General features: G+C 43.6%; 1 protein-coding gene across 1 annotated transcript in view; it reads right to left on the reverse strand.

Moving 5' to 3' along the window:
• Positions 1-313: 313 nt before the first annotated feature.
• Positions 314-16,301, reverse strand: part of LOC138771872 (osteoclast stimulatory transmembrane protein-like) — a 29,716-nt gene continuing 13,728 nt past the window's right edge. The window contains exons 4-8 of the mRNA XM_069951876.1: positions 9,745-9,798; positions 7,191-7,321; positions 4,461-5,508; positions 1,476-1,931; positions 314-370 (exon numbers count right to left, since the gene is read on the reverse strand). Of these exons, the coding sequence (XP_069807977.1) occupies positions 1,656-1,931; positions 4,461-5,508; positions 7,191-7,321; positions 9,745-9,798 (1,509 nt within the window). The 3' untranslated portion in view covers positions 314-370; positions 1,476-1,655. The remainder of the gene's footprint in view (positions 371-1,475; positions 1,932-4,460; positions 5,509-7,190; positions 7,322-9,744; positions 9,799-16,301) is intronic.

Here is a 16,301-nt window from a genome sequence, read left to right on the forward strand (position 1 = left end):
TATTTATAAAATGGGAAGGGGGTGGTATTCAGACTTTTATTAGGGGAGGGGATATCTCATTGAGATATAGATATACTGCATAGATCAATAAAATCGGTGTTCTATTGCTTTCGGCTGCTGCAGCCAAGAGCAGTAGATTACTGAGTCGGGATCTGAAGGCAGATTTTCTGACTTGTGCTAGTTGAAAAAAAGAGACTAATCGCAGGAATTGCGGCCAGTACAGAGAGTCACGGCTCAATGTGTCAGTCAATCACATGACTGCCTTCTCTCTGTGAGCGCTCAGAGGGCCTGGGATACACAGGACTGTTTTCTTGCTGTTTCTTGTTTCTTGAGAGTCAGAAAACAGGAAGTGCTGTGTTTTCCATGATAACTAAAAAATAAATAATGAATGTAAATTACAAACTTGCTTTATATTACATCTACTGATTTAGCTTTTGAAAGTTATACCAACAGTGACACTTTAAGTATCTGCATTGCCAATTTGCTTCAACGGCTGTGATTAATACATTGTGCTGCCATCTATGGAATCACGGCCGGAGTGTATACACATAGTATACACTTCGGCCGGGATCTATAGCGGCCATGCAAAAACTGACATGTCAGTTTTCTGCAGCCGCTATTCATTGAATAGCAGCCACAGAGAGGCTGTCAGTTCACAAAATGGAGCGTGCGGCTCCGGCCGCACGCTCTATTGTGTGCAGCGGTGAATTCGGATGCGGGCGCCCACATCTGAATTCAGCAGAAATAAAGATCATCCGGCCTGTACTGCAGTATCACCTGGGATGATCTTCAGTAACACTGGCCGTTCTGTGATCCGGCCGGGTAACAGAACGGCCGGTGTTTTACATAGTGTGCACATGGCCTTAAGCTATATACAAATACTTCATTTTATATTTATGGGCAACAAGCACAAATAGAGGAGGATGCTTAGACGCTAATGCCTTTCTGGAGACGAGAACGGTGACAACAGACGTTTCCGTTAATATAAATATGCATTTTAATCAAGATTTATGTGATTCCACAAGGAGATACTCTCAGGATTTACTGCTGAGATGTAACACAGTTACCAGGTGTATATGTGTACATGTACATGTTCAACAATCAAACATTGTCTCTGAACTTCATTAAAATCTACAGGCAGCCTAAGATATATAGTTGTATTAATTTTATATGCTTTTTTTTACCTACTTTTTATTCAGCAGTTTTATTAAATATATAAATGTTATCAAACTGGTGTAAAGTAGAATTGTCTTAGTTGCCCCTAGCAACCAATCAGATTCCACCTTTCATTTTTCAAAGAATCTGTGAGGAATAAAAAGTGGAATCTGATTGGTGGCTACAATTCTACTTTACACCAGTTTGGTAAATCTTCCCCTATGTTTTCACATTGCTTTCTGAGCCTTATTTTGAGCTGTAAACAGCTGGGGGGAAAACAGATAAGAAAAGCCTGGTTTGTAGACAAGACTTTTTATTACTCGAGCTCTGGCCTTGGGACATTTTCAAACGTTTTCAGTTAAGTGTCACATTTTTCATCCATATCCGCATTCACAAGTTCTCTCTGAATTGAAACAATCAAGATCCGAACGCCGCCTCCAGTGGTCAGGCTGGAATTTATAATACATAACTATAATACGGACAAAAAAAAATCGATGAGATTAGGAGTTTCTTAGTATCTGGTTACATAAATATAGAATTCTTTCTTCTTCTCTTGCCTGGTAGAACATTGCAGCGATCTTGCGGCACAGGCGTTGAGCGTACATTTCCAAAAAGACCACAACAAACAGGATGCAGTAGATGACAATAATTAATGTAATGACTGAAGGATCTGGAGGACTTGCTTGTTGTATGCAGTGGTCAGGGAAGAAGATTAAGCTCAGTGGGAAACTTACATCACTTAAGGTAATTTCTTTACTAAAAATTGAAAAAGAAACCTAAAGAAAAGCAACACATGATTAAAAAATATATATATATATATTATGGTAAACAAGCACCAGTATAAAAATAGAATATGAATTTCAATATGGTCTTTGCAATACTTCATTTTTCCTGCAGGGGCACTACAAGGAAACTGAACACTTTTACCCTATCCCCACACAGAATACACCTAATTGCTGAAGATCCATGGGCAGCTTATTGTCCAACATGATGGCAGGAGATGTATGGCTGTGTAGGGCTAGTAGTAAAAACAGCCACCATTTTGAGAGAATTATGGTTATGATTTATGAATTATGATTTTTAAAGGTTTTTTATTCACTGATTCACCAATTTTTTGAAGATTCAGAGCAAATTTGATTTGCTGTAAACCAGTTGGTTCATCTCTACTTCACGTACAGTATAAAACCATGCATTCTCAAAGTCCTAAAACCATTCCACTTTCTTCACATTTTATGTAGTTTCCTTCTGCAATTCTGCCCTCAAAACTCCATAATGACAAAGCGACAACACAATGTTAGAAATCTGTTAATTTACTAAAAAGGAAAAACAAAAAATCTTCCATTGCCTTAAAGGTAACCTGTCACCTCGGCTGTCGAGGTGAAGCCCGCCCAACCCCCCGGTGGAGCCCCTTATACTTACCCCTTCATCGGGGATCCGAGGGGGTGTTTCTCGGCGGCGGGGCGGGGTCTGGGACCGGGACTTTGAGGAAGGGGTAAGTATAAGGGGCTCCACTGAGGGGTTGGGCAGGTTTCACCCCGGCAGCCGGGGTGACAGGCTTCCTTTAAGAGCGGATACTCAGCACTTGAATGAAGCCCCTCATTCCAGCAGTAATTCTGGCATAAGTCTTATTGGCTGTGATACAGCAAGGTTTACTCCTTTGTAATCTTCTCCTGCTCTGTCAGATTGGGTGGGGACCATTGGTGGAGGGGAAGATTGATAGGCAGGGAAGCCCATTACTGGCCACCCAAATGACTACCTGCTCACCTCTGGGGAGTAAAAGTTAATTTTCTCCCATATAAAACTTCTGCTGCAGCCGCAGCCGGTACATGCCGCGGGCTGCACAGGAGCTTTATACAGTGCTCCAGGGAACCATAGCAGCCCAATTGGGCTGATTGGTTCCCTTTGACCATGGCTTCATTAGATCAGAGAAACTTATCTCTCAGTGTCTAAGAGTGTTTCTCTCTCTTCCATAAAGCCTTTTCCATAAAGGTGAAATCAATCAAGGTGCAGAACCATCTTAACCCCTTCAGACTGAGCCCATTGATGTACAGATGTCCTGGTCAAATTAATGCAGTGTTCCTCTGTGCCTTCTAAGAGCCATAGCGCTTTTATTTTTCACTTATAGGGCTGGTTGGGGTGTGATTTTTTTTTGCGCCATGATCTCTAGTTTTTATTAATATCATATTGGTGCAACAGAAAAATTTTGATTGCTTTATGTTAAATGTTTTCTGATTTTTTTAAAAATCAGCAATCTTAGTTTTTTTTTTGTTTACGCCGTTTACTGAGCGGGAACAATAGTTGTATATTTGAATAGATCGGACAATTGCGCAAGCTACAATATTTAATATGTTTATTTTTTTTATTTTATTTTTTTGTTTTATAATGGGCAAGGGTGTATTTAAACTTTTATTGGGAGGGAGGTTTATAAGGTTTTTTTTTTATTTTTTAAACCTTTCTTTTTTTACTACACTTTCTTTTTTACACTTTTTTTCACTGTAAAACATGTACTGATCTATGCTATGCCATAGCATAGCATAGATCAGTGTCATCGGCGATCTGTGCATAAAGCCTGCCTTAGAGCAGACTCTATTCATAGATCGCCGATCCGACAAGACGGAGGTAAGTAGATTACCCCCGCCTGTCTGTACAAGCGATCGGGGTCCCGATCACTCACTGACAGGAGCTTGTCCTGTCACTGAGTAACTTAAACGCCGCAATCGCTATAGACCGCAGCGTTAAAGGGGTTAATGAGCGGCAGCTGCGGGACACTGATGAGTGCGGGGCCACTCTCACTGCAGCGGTCCCACACACATCAAACCCCTTCAGTGTCAGGAAACTATATATACATAGCCCCTTTAAAGATTATGAAGGCATAACTGAAGGCCCCAGAGATGTCAATTGCCTTAGCAAAGTGTCTGAATACTTATATCCATGGAAAGATTTAGTTTCTCTTTTTAAATAAATTAGCAGTTTTCTAACATGTCTCTTTTCTTTTTCTCATTATGGGGTATTGAACACAGAATGATGGGGGAAATTGTTTACTTTAAATTTAGCACAAGGTATAACAGCATATTAAAGAAAGTGAAAGGGTCTGAAGACTTTCTGAATGCATTGTAGCTAATATATACAGCATATGCTTCTATGGTTACAGACTGCAAACAGATCCAGTGTAATCTGATACTACATATGGACGATGGCAACCAAGACTTTACAATGGATTATGCCTTGTTTGGCTCTACTCTACATAATAGCCTCCATTACAATAAGAAATGTCCCTTAGACCCTTTACCATCACAGATACTTACATATGCATTATATCTCATGAAAAAAGTCACTTCCATAGCTGGCAGATTTCCCCCCCATTTGCCAAACTCCTTGACAAGTTGGTAGACAATGTGGTCCATGGCTATGATGAGCGCAGAAAGCAGAGCAAAGACCAAGGTGACCAGAAGACGAAACAAGATGGATCCAAACTCTTTTCCTGACATCTTTAATCCTGTTGCCTTTATTAACCCTAGTGAGGAGCCTTTATCTGTAATATTATATTTCTGGGCCATCTCCATCAGTTGTCTTGTAATATATTTGTTGTCAAACCTAATGTCCGTCAGATAGTTCCTTAGGTACGAAGAGGAGCTAAAGAGCACGTACAAGACAAAACATCCAGCAAAAACCCTATTTGACAGAAGGATGAGGTCCTTAAAAACCAATTCTACAGTCTCAAAGTCGTTCTTCATGTTATTACCCACTATAGATATTTGATTTGAAATCTCCTGAGTATTTATATCAGCAAAGAAGTTCACCTCCAGGGGAGTCTTTAGCTGAAGCTGTGCCATCACATCTGTGGTCTTTTTAACTGCGTTGCTTAATTCAACCGTCATATTTTGGAAGGTGCGGGTGGAATCTAAGATCCTTTCTGCTGAGTGTTGGGAAATGCATCTAATGATATGGAAAATATTCTTGAGGTTTCTAAATATATTCGGGAGGATTTCAACAGCCATGAACATAAAGCAGGTGGACAACAGCAGTCGGCGACCTTGCTTGGTTCCTAGGGTTGGGATGATCATGGTCAAGATGCAACGAACTGGGTGGATAAGAACAAGGACAATGCATATAATGATGGCTGTAGTTAGGGCCAAGACGAAGGTGAAGGATGACCCATACTGTAAGGTCTGAGATAACCATATATGAAGTGAAGCTCCAGCTATGGATGAAAAGACAGAACACAAAATACAAAGTAATAGGGTTTGCTTCCAATCTTTGGGAACTGGATTAGAACATGCAGCTGAGAGCTCCTGAAACCAGTCCCGTACTCTTAAGTAAATCTTCTGAAAGTCCTTCCATGCTGATGGTGATCTAGAAAGAAAAAGGAATATGGACTGGAATAAATGCATCTATAAAAATCTAGACAAACAAGAGAACAAGGACATATGCAAGTTAGAAACACATCATGCATCACAGAGTTCCTGAACCCTGCCGGCTGTCATCTTCTCCCAAGTTCCGAGTACATCACGACCCGGGTTCGACATCACAGACGGGTGGGTTTTAGCCCACCCAGCCAATCAATGACTGCAGCAGTGTCCCGCCTCAGTCACTGACTGGCAGCATGGGGTATCTGTCAGCTGGGTCATGATGTAGCCAGGGAGTTCAGAAGACAGCTGTCGGGGTCTGGGAGTGGAATGCGGCTCTGTGTGGGCACCAGGACAGGCGACTATAACTTATTTTTAATCATCCCCCACCCCGAGCTCAAAATCATTTTTTTGCCATTTTTATGGACCATTTGAGGACAGCAAAGACCCTTTACTGCATACTCGCCAACATTTAAAAAGCCAACATAGGCTTCATACCCAGCACGACCCATAAATGCCCCTGAATCACCTACTGGGGAATTCCAAGACTATTTAGGGCCCTTCTCTCAAACCCAGTAGTGTTGAACACCAGAATACACCAATAATATAAAATGGCACATGGCCCTGTTATAAATGTTACAGTAGGGCCCAGAAGATACCATTTGTGTGAGGCTCACTACAATACTCTATATACTGGCCTGGTGACAGACCAGTGGGAGCTAAAAAAAAAAAAAAAGCTACAAAGCACCAAATAAGTCTACTGGAAAATTCGAACTGAGAAGGGGAAGCTTTAAATAGTATCACACATGGAAAGATGTCTCCACTGTTATGATTCATGAGACATCTCCGCATGACGGAGGTCCTGCAAAATTTTCCTTATACAGTTTATCGCTTTCAGTTCTGCTTATCCTGCCTACTTAAAAAGTGTCAACCCTGGGACCATAGGGTTCCCTAAACCCTGATCAGGGGATCCCCAGAGCACATCATGATAAAGTCAGATCACAAGACACTACATACACTATAGCATTATAGGGCTATGTTCACACTACGTATGAGACCGGCCGTTCCGTGACCCAGTCTCTGGCTGGATCATCTCAGCCGGTACTTAAGTACCGGCCGGTTGATCTTTCCGGCTGCAGAGCTCTGATGCGGGTGCATCAGCGCGCGCCCGCATCAGAGCTTTCCATAGCACACAGTGAAGCAAGCGGCCGGAGCCGCTCGCTTCACTGTGTGAACTGACAGGTCTTTCTGCGGCCGGAATTCACTGAATTCCGGCCGCAGAAAACTGACATGTCAGTTATTTGCGGCGGCGTATGGGATCCCGGCCGGAGCGCATACAATGTGTGTATGCTCCGGCCGAGATCCCATTGAAGCCAAGGCATTGTTCCACCACGCCAAAAGTACGGCCGTTGTTGCCATCGGCAACAACGGCCGTACTTTTACGTAGTGTGAACATAGCCTAGCAGTGTATTCTAAAAGCCATTATATATGTGGCTTAAAAGTATAAATAAAATATGTAAAAAAAAAAAAATTAAATTTAAAAACATGAAAACTTAAAAAATATATATTAGCAACAATAAACAATTTGTATAACTATATTTGGAAATGTCCTGTTCAAAAATCTAGGCCCAGATTTATCAAAGGGTGTAAAATATAGACTGATGTAAACTGCCCACAGCAACCAATCACAGCTCAGCTTTCATATTACCAGAGCTGAAATCTGAACTGTGATTGGTTGCTGTGGGCAGTTTACACCAGTCTATATGTAACATCCTTTGATAGATCTCCCCCATAATGTTCATTATTCTGCACAGTGAACACTGTCAGAGAAGAAAAAACTGTTATTCAGTTGTTAGTTCATTCTAAATTTATTGAATTCTTTCCAAATCTTCCCAAAAAAATTTATTTGTCCAACGCTGTTTTTGTGAGTACAAAAAGGAAGACTTCTTTTCAGTCCCTGTTTTTTCTATTGTAATGTATAAATATTGATATATGTGTATCAGGGGCGCCGCAATGATGAGGCGACCTGAGTCGTCTGCCTCAGGCGGCGCCACCAGCTGTCTTCATGGGGGCGGCATTCAGTGGCAGATTATAATATGAGCGGTTCGGGCGGCCGCCCACATTATAATCCGCCACTGATTGTACCATGTACCGGAGTCCCCCCGCGCCCGGACAGCATCTGTAATGAGATGCTGTGAGCGGGGGAGACTGTATTCATAAGCGCCGCGGTGTAATAAATCAGCCGCGCGGTGCTGTTACTACAGCGCGGCGCTTATGAATACAGTCTCCCCCGCTCACAGCATCTCATTACAGATACTGTCCGGGCGCGGGGGGACTCCGGTAAATGCATTCCACGTCCGTGATCCGTCAGGATCACGGAACGTGGGAATGCAGCCTTAGTCCCCCGGCTGATGTGCGGCTGCCGGAGGTGTCCCATCCTGTCTCCGGCAGCGCGCGCATCAGAGAGATCCCCGTGCGCCGGAAGTCACAGCCACAGGCACACGGGGAGCTCTCTGATGCGCGCGCTGCCGGGGACAGGACGGGACACCCCGGGCAGCCGCACATCAGCCGGGACCAGACCAGAGAGGCTCAACGGGGGAACGGAGGGCAGGTGAGTTGTGTGCTGTTTTTTGTTTTTGTTTTATCTGCTGTGCAGGGGGGGGGGGGGGGGGAGAGGGGGGGGGACCATCTATAAGGTAGGGGGGGAAGAGGGGGACCATCTATAAGGGAGGGGGGAAAGAGGGGGACCATCTATAAGGTAGGGGGGGAAGGGGACCATCTATAAGGGAGGGGGGAAAGAGGGGGACGATCTATAAGGTAGGGGGGGAAGGGGACCATCTATAAGGGAGGGGGGAAAGAGGGGGACGATCTATAAGGTAGGGGGGGAAGAGGGGGACGATCTATAAGTGGGGACCATCTATAAGGAAGGGGGAGAGGGAAGAGGGGGACCATCTATAGGGGGGGGAAGGGGACCATCTATAAGGGAGGGGGGAAAGAGGGGGACCATCTATAAGGGGGGGGACCATCTATAAGGGAGGGGGGAAAGAGGGGGACCATCTATAAGGGAGGGGCGGGAGGGGGACTGTCTATAAGGGGGGGGGAGAGGGGGACCATCTATAACGGGGGGGAAGAGGGGGACCATCTATAAGGGAGGGGAAAGAGGGGGACCATCTATAAGGGGGCATCTATAAGGGAGGGGGGAGAGGGGGACCATGTATAAGGGGGGGAGGGGGACCATCTATAAGGGAGGGGGAGAGGGGGACCATCTATAAGGGGGGGAGAGGGGGACCATCTATAAGGGGGGGAGAGAGGGAAGAGGGGGACCATCTATAAGGGGGGGGGAGAGGGGGACCATCTATAAGGGGGGGGGGGAGAGGGGGACCATCTATAAGGGAGGGGAAAGAGGGGGACCATCTATAAGGGAGGGGGGAGAGGGGGACCATCTATAAGGGAGGGGGGAGAGGGGGACCATCTATAAGGGAGGGGGGAGAGGGGGACCATCTATAAGGGAGGGGGGAGAGGGGGACCATCTATAAGGGGGGGGGGAGAGGGGGACCATCTATAAGGGGGGGGGACCATCTATAAGGGGGGGAAGAGGGGGACCATCTATAAGGGGGGAAGAGGGGGACCATCTCCTAAAAGATCAGCACCCTCCTCTCCTGACATCCTCTGTGCTGCTGTGACCTCTCCTAAAAGATCAGCACCCTCCTCTCCTGACATCCTCTGTGCTGCTGGGACTTCTCCTATAGGATTAGCACCCTCCTCTCCTGACATCCTCTGTGCTGCTGGGACCTCTCCTATAGGATTAGCACCCTCCTCTCCTGACATCCTCTGTGCTGCTGGGACTTCTCCTATAGGATTAGCACCCTCCTCTCCTGACATCCTCTGTGCTGCTGGGACCTCTCCTATAGGATTAGCACCCTCATCTCCTGACATCCTCTGTGCTGCTGGGACCTCTCCTATAGGATTAGCCCCCTCCTCTCCTGACATCCTCTGTGCTGCTGGGACCTCTCCTATAGGATTAGCCCCCTCCTCTCCTGACATCCTCTGTGCTGCTGGGACCTCTCCTATAGGATTAGCCCCCTCCTCTCCTGACATCCTCTGTGCAGAAAGGGACCAAACATTATGTTTATTGGGGACAGCAGTGGGGGGGGGGCAGTAGTGGATTATAATGTGGGCGGATTGACGGGGGGGGGGGCGTCATTCTATAGTTCGCCTCGGGCAGCAGAGAGGCTAGAATCACCCCTGATGTGTATTTATTGCCTTTGATCTGTAAGATGTTCATGTCGATGGAATCCTGAAATGTGAGGAAGAAAAAACACACATCACAATGTTGTGTTTCCAGTAGGTTACCTACATTCCTATGTAAAACAAAACGTAACATGTCATGGGTTGTTCCAAACAACAAGCTCGCTGTACCCATAGGTAGAAAAATAAGCAAGCAAGCATGCCAGGTTGGGAGGGGGGGGGGGATTTTTCTTCTTTTACAGTAAATACAAGGACTTCTGCTGTTCTAACAACGTTAACCAAAACTCAGGCCTGTAATCTGTTTTTCACTTCCACTTGTGAGTTTTTCTTGGAGGTCGAGGGAATCTTTGTCTTTCATGTAATTGCGGAGGCTTTCCTGCTCAGTATCTTATACAATTCTTCCTCCTCCGCTGTATCACAGAATAAGAATGGCTTTTAAACACAGGAAACGCATTTGACAATCAACGCTGAGAACGTCCTTGTATATATTTAGGTTTTGGTGCCTTAGGTTGCTATGTATTTAGTTTTTACATTGATTACTAAACATTACTAAAAGTGTTTTTAAAAATCCCTTAGCCACAATTATTGGCAATATCAGAATTGTACCTCCACAGTGCAGGAATCAAAATAAGTGAAAACCTTGGAAATTCCTTGATTCCTGCACTGATTCCAATAAAATGTAATGCTGACAAACTGGAGGGCACAGCCACAAGGTTAACATGTTTCTTTTGCTCCCAGTAGCCCAGTTCCACTGCTGCCATGTTTGTGCTCCTTCTGCTTCTGACTCTGCCAGTAGGGAGTATACAGGAAGAGCCACCTATGACCCAAATCCTTCTCCAGCCTACATCAGTCGCCCGTTGTTTCAGACAATTTCACCAACCTCAACCGGATTCAGCAATAGGTTAGTCTACCAATTTCCTAAAAAAAAAAGTTGTTCTGTCTACTGATCCTTTATTGTGTATGACGCCAGCTTGTTTTCTGACCCCCGTGTCTCATGTGTGACCTCCGCTTTCCTTTGGATGCTGAACCATTGCTTCCCGCCTTGACCTGTTGCCTATGCATAGATTATTGACTATGAATAGTGTTGAGTGAACTTGCCAAAAGTTCGGGTTTAGCAACGTTTGTCCAAACCCAAAAGCTTGGCACATGGAGAAGTTGTATGACAGACCAAACCTCCGGCCTATACCCTGACTACTCTCTTGCCTGTCCCTTCTGTGTTTTATACCAGTATTTCTTAGCCTACAAGGTCAGCTGCCACTCTGCGACCACTACTAGAGTTGGCAACCTGCTGGCCCCCTGCAGTTAAGTCCAGATTGCTTTAGAGGTTATAAGTCACAGTTATAGAAAAACAAAATCTAACTAGATTAGACAGACATTTTCACTGAGTACATTAGTAAATGTCGAAAACACCAGAAGAAAAATTAAGTGAAGCTTTCTTATTTCAGTTATTTTTTGAAAATTTGACGGTTAGAGATAAGCGAACCTCGGGTTCATCCATTTCAGCATTTGATTACCTTCTTTTAACTGACGAAGTTGGATGCAGTCCTAGGGGGTCCTGGAAAACAAATGCAGGGGGCCACTGGGGGGCAAATGTTGGGTAGGTTAGAAGCACCCCACAGGCACTTCGGCAGAATCATGGGCAGTTGAGAGTTGTAGTTGCTTTAGTGCAGTGTAGAGAAGAGAAGCGTACATAGGCGCAGACATGTAGGAGTGCAAAGGACAACTGAGACCCAGATAAAGTAAACGAGGAATAGCTTTTACTTGTAATGCTTTGGAGGACAAGCAGAGAGGTTCACAGCTTTGAATACTAAAATATTTTATTCATAAAGATAAACACTGCGGATTATTGAAAACAGGAACCTATTTGGCACAGTGGCTCAGCTGGGGCTGTTAAGACAAGTCCTGAATCCACGGGAAAGGACATCCACTGAGACTACTACGTGGGCACAGAGGGACATGCTAATAGGGATTACAGGTCTAGCTAGTGGAAGATCTAGTTGTCTGGGAGACCATCAAGGGACACTCTAGCAAGTTGCTGTAAAGACTCAGCCTTTGCACTTAGCTAAACTACTGACTTTTTGGTACTTCCATTTTGTACCTCAGTAACTCTTATAGACTACTTTAGAGGTGGCAGAAGTAGAAAATACAGTCCCTCAGCAGAAATGGTTAGTCCCGTCCTCACAACAGCTCCACACGGTGCTCTAGCCAGTCATGGATAGGAACTAGTAGGCAGAAGAAAATACAGAAGTCACGTGCAGGGCTCCTCTATCTACCAGTGTTTAAATTATAGTCTGTTCCTGGGTTTGGCTTCAAATCTTTGGCAGATAATCTGTCGTCAGATCTGTTGGTGGAATAGGGCCTTTACCTGTCCACACTCCCTTGTGTGCTGCTAGTATTGTCTCTGTTGTCCCCCACTGACAGCAGAAGCTTCTCTTTCTGAGGTGGACTTGTCTCACTTGCTGAGGACAGACAGGTAAGCAGAGGATGTTTATTATTTTCTATGTAACCGCAGCTATAAAGGAAATATTTGCTAACATTGGACAACCCCTTTAAAGAGATTAGATTGTAAGTGTGGGTTACATGGGTACAGATGATAGATAGATAGATAGATAGATAGATAGATAGATAGATAGATAGATAGATAGATAGATAGATAGAAAGATACATAGTCCCCCAGCTTCCTGTGGTTTCCTATAAGAATTACTAGATTTTGCAATGAGGATAAAATTAAACTTTTGTGGTTCAACCACCACAGGAAATGAGTAGTGTGACCAACATATTATTAACTAACTACTCAGCCAATAAAACAAAGCCATATAAGAGAATAACAGTATTTTTACAGAAGTACACTATATTGCAACACTCGCCTCAAAATCATAGGTAGTTTTTAAGTTAGGGGTACTCTGGGGAATATGTAAGTATATACAGTAAGTATATTCAGTAACTATTTTGCATTTTATTGCATGAAATAAGTATTTAATACAGTAGAAGAACAGAACTTAATATTTGGTACAGAAACCTTTGTTTTCAATTTTTAGAAGTCGGGCGTTCCTGTCCCACTCCTTCATAAAGATTTTCTCAAGATTTTTCAGATTTCGGAGCTGTCATTGGGCAACATTGATGTTTAGCTCCCTCTGAAACTTTTCTATTGCGTTCAGATCTGAGAGCTCTCTAGGCCCCTCCAGGACCTTAAAATGTTTCTCCTTAGTTGCCCTGGCTGTGTGTTTTGAATCATTGTCAAGCTGGAAGACCCAGCCACCACCCATCTTCAACGACCTTACTGAGGAAAGGAGGTTATTGGCCAAAATCCTGCAACTCATGTTCCCAACCATTCTCTCTCCAATACAGTGCTGTCACACTGTCTCCTTTTCAGAAAAGCGAGGGGAGTTTAAACCAAAAAGTTCTATTATGGTCTCATCTGAGCACATGACCTTCTCTCATGCCTCCTTTGGATCATCCAGATCGTCATTGGTGAACTTCAAACAGGCCTGGGCATGTGCTGGCTTGGAAACCTTGTGTGCCCTGTAGGATTTTTTATCTATGATGGTGTAGTGTGTTAATAATGGTCATCCTCCCCTGTAGTTCCGGCCTGATTCCTTACTGTTTTTAGAATCATCCTTACCCCACGAGGTGAGATCTTTCATGGATCTCCAAACTAAGGAAGACTGACAGTCAACTACTTCTAATAATTGCACCTTTGCAGCTCTCAGAAAGCTTCCTCTTTTCAGGTTTAGTGGTGATGAAGGGTACTTTACAGATTTACCACTAGATGTCACTATTATGTATTCCTATGTATTGCAGAGCTGAAGAAAGTCATGGGTTAATGTATTATGTGTACCATGTGTTACTAGTGACCAATAGGAGGTGCTCTCTGCTTTTAACCTATTATCTTTCTTCTTTCTTATGCACACACTCATCCCCACCACTCACAGGTAAGTTCACTTTAGGTCCCTGTAGGAGGAGACACTGGTTGAGGAAGTGCACAGTCAGTTCTTACCAGATGCTCAGAGAGGAAAGAATCAAAACCTTCTGTTCCTGCTGTAGTTAAGCCAGGGCCTGGCTGCTGCCAGGACCCCTGACAGGGACAGGTTCAATTGAGTCTAGACACAGTGTGTACAGAAGCAGCTAGAGACAAACAGTTCTCCCAGTATTTCTACTATACCTACTATGCAGTGCTAAGCACATAAAGGGAGAAGTGTCCAGGAACACCCTAACCCACCCGAGAACACATCTAAAAAATGCAGGGCAGTATCCTGAACACAAGAGGAACTAGCCTGGATAGGACAAAGCTACCGAAAGAAGGTCTACGTTTCCTATCTCACAATGCAAGTAACTGGGAAGGCCCGGAAGCTTAGCTACACCCAGATAACTATGACTGGAGCTTGTATCACCCTATTAGGATGGGTAGCTCGACACTGTAGGGCAAAAGGTGGTCATACCAAAGTCTAAACACAGGTACAAGTAAAGAGTCTACTTCTCTAAGCACCTCCTCAAGCACAAACAAGTTCCAGCACTAAAGTCTGTGTCAAAGATTTGTCTATTCTGCCAAAGTGTATTTTACTACTGAAAGACTTTAGAGTAAAGCTATTTTTTACATCACTGGGACTTTGTACACACCAGCACCCATAAACACAGCACCATACACCTTGGGTTATTTTTCCCTTGACTTTGGGTGGGGGTACCAATAGTCTAGGTGGGTCAATTGCTACTCAGGACTACCATGACAAGAGCCCAAGGGACCAATCACAACCCGGCAGGTTACCGACCATTGGGGTACACAGCCAGCCACAACACAAACCAGGTACCAACATCACACCTGTGTTGCACTAGCACTGGCATCACGACAATACTATCTTTGGCTGAGCTGACACAACAACACCTATACCTGTACCTCATCACAAATTGATTTGCTCATCTTTATTCACTACATTTGCACAATAAAAACATATTAAAGCTGAGGTCACGTACTATAATGCAATCATGTTATGAACTTGGGTAGCAGACATAGGAACTATTGCCTCTAAGTGCCCTATTCCCCTTATAAAAGTCCTTAGATGCCACAGTAAGCATTGACCATGGCATCTAAGGAGTTAGGTGATCATATTAGAGTTATCTCTGCTTACAGCTATTAGGGTGGGTTGATGGCATTTATTAAATATGTGTACAGCTATGGAAAAATACATAGATGGGGGGATCCATCACATAATTGTCACAACATTATGTTTTGTGCAATAAATTATTTTTCTGTATGGTGCTTAATTCCATATACAAGAAAACAAGTGCAGACAGATAGATAGATAGATAGATAGATAGATAGATAGATAGATAGATAGATAGAGCTGCATGTGAATACAAAAAAAAAAAAAAAAATACCGCAGCACTCACAAGAAGGTCTTTAAAAAAAAAAGTTTATTTCAACCAAAAACAGTGACGTTTCGATCCCTCACTGGAATCCTGTACAAGCGGTGCCCTGTGCCCAAGTTGCAAATACCAATTATATAAATATATTGCACAAAAATGCATATGAAATCAATGGATAGACAGATATTTCAATATTAATTACTATTAATAGTCAGTATAATTACCTCTTAAAAGAAGTATTTAGGAGACCCATCCTGTAGGCTGAGAAGACTTGTCAGTGTCTGATGATATTACAGGCTCCTTTGCCACAATCATATGATATTGAGAAGTCAGGGCACTGCTGATGTTCACACCCTCATATCTGACTTGTTCTTTAAGGAAATTCCTATTTTTCTTTTGGATATGTAAGTTGCTTAATTGATGACAGGATGTCTTTAAAAAGATCGATCGATAGATAGATAGATAGATAGATAGATAGATAGATAGATAGATAGATATGAGATAGATAGATAGATAGATAGATAGATAGATGTGCAATACTCTCAAAAAATAGTGATTTGTGTAAAGCGGTCGAAAAGAGGCAACTGCACATCACTTCAATAGATTTCAAAGAAATAGTGACATTTATTCACCAAAAACTGCAATATTTCAGCCTTCCATTAATGTAGAATAAGATCCCTTACAGGGACTGAGACCAGCAATTCCCTGTTTGTATCAGCGCAGGTGAGGTAGGATCATACATCTGGGATATACTCCGCAGCCCAATTCAGAGCGGTCAGATGCAGTAGCTTAGTGTTCCAATGCAAAGTTTATTATGTCAACGCGTTTCAGCCCACACAGTAAAATCAGGATTTTCTCAAGCATAAACATTTCCACAAAACATACCCCTTAAATGCCCATGATCCCCATCAACATCACATTCACTTCTGGGTACAAAGTTTTCCTCGTAATGCCCCAATGATGCATTATGTCCGCTATCTTAGGAGACAAGTGTTGTTACGCAGGGGTCTCTCTGTATAGTGTTCCTATTATTGGATCTGGCCTCTTGGGCGAGACACCTCTAATTCTCCTTCTATGTTGGGGTACCAGGTAACCAGAGTAACCCCTCTCTCTAAATTTTGTTTCCATCCTATCCAAAGCACCCTCAGTTTCCTCAGTAATCCTTTTTGCCCATAACATTTGACTTTATGA

This window comes from Dendropsophus ebraccatus, chromosome 14 (assembly GCF_027789765.1).
Source record: "Dendropsophus ebraccatus isolate aDenEbr1 chromosome 14, aDenEbr1.pat, whole genome shotgun sequence".
Taxonomy (NCBI): Eukaryota; Metazoa; Chordata; class Amphibia; order Anura; family Hylidae; genus Dendropsophus; species Dendropsophus ebraccatus.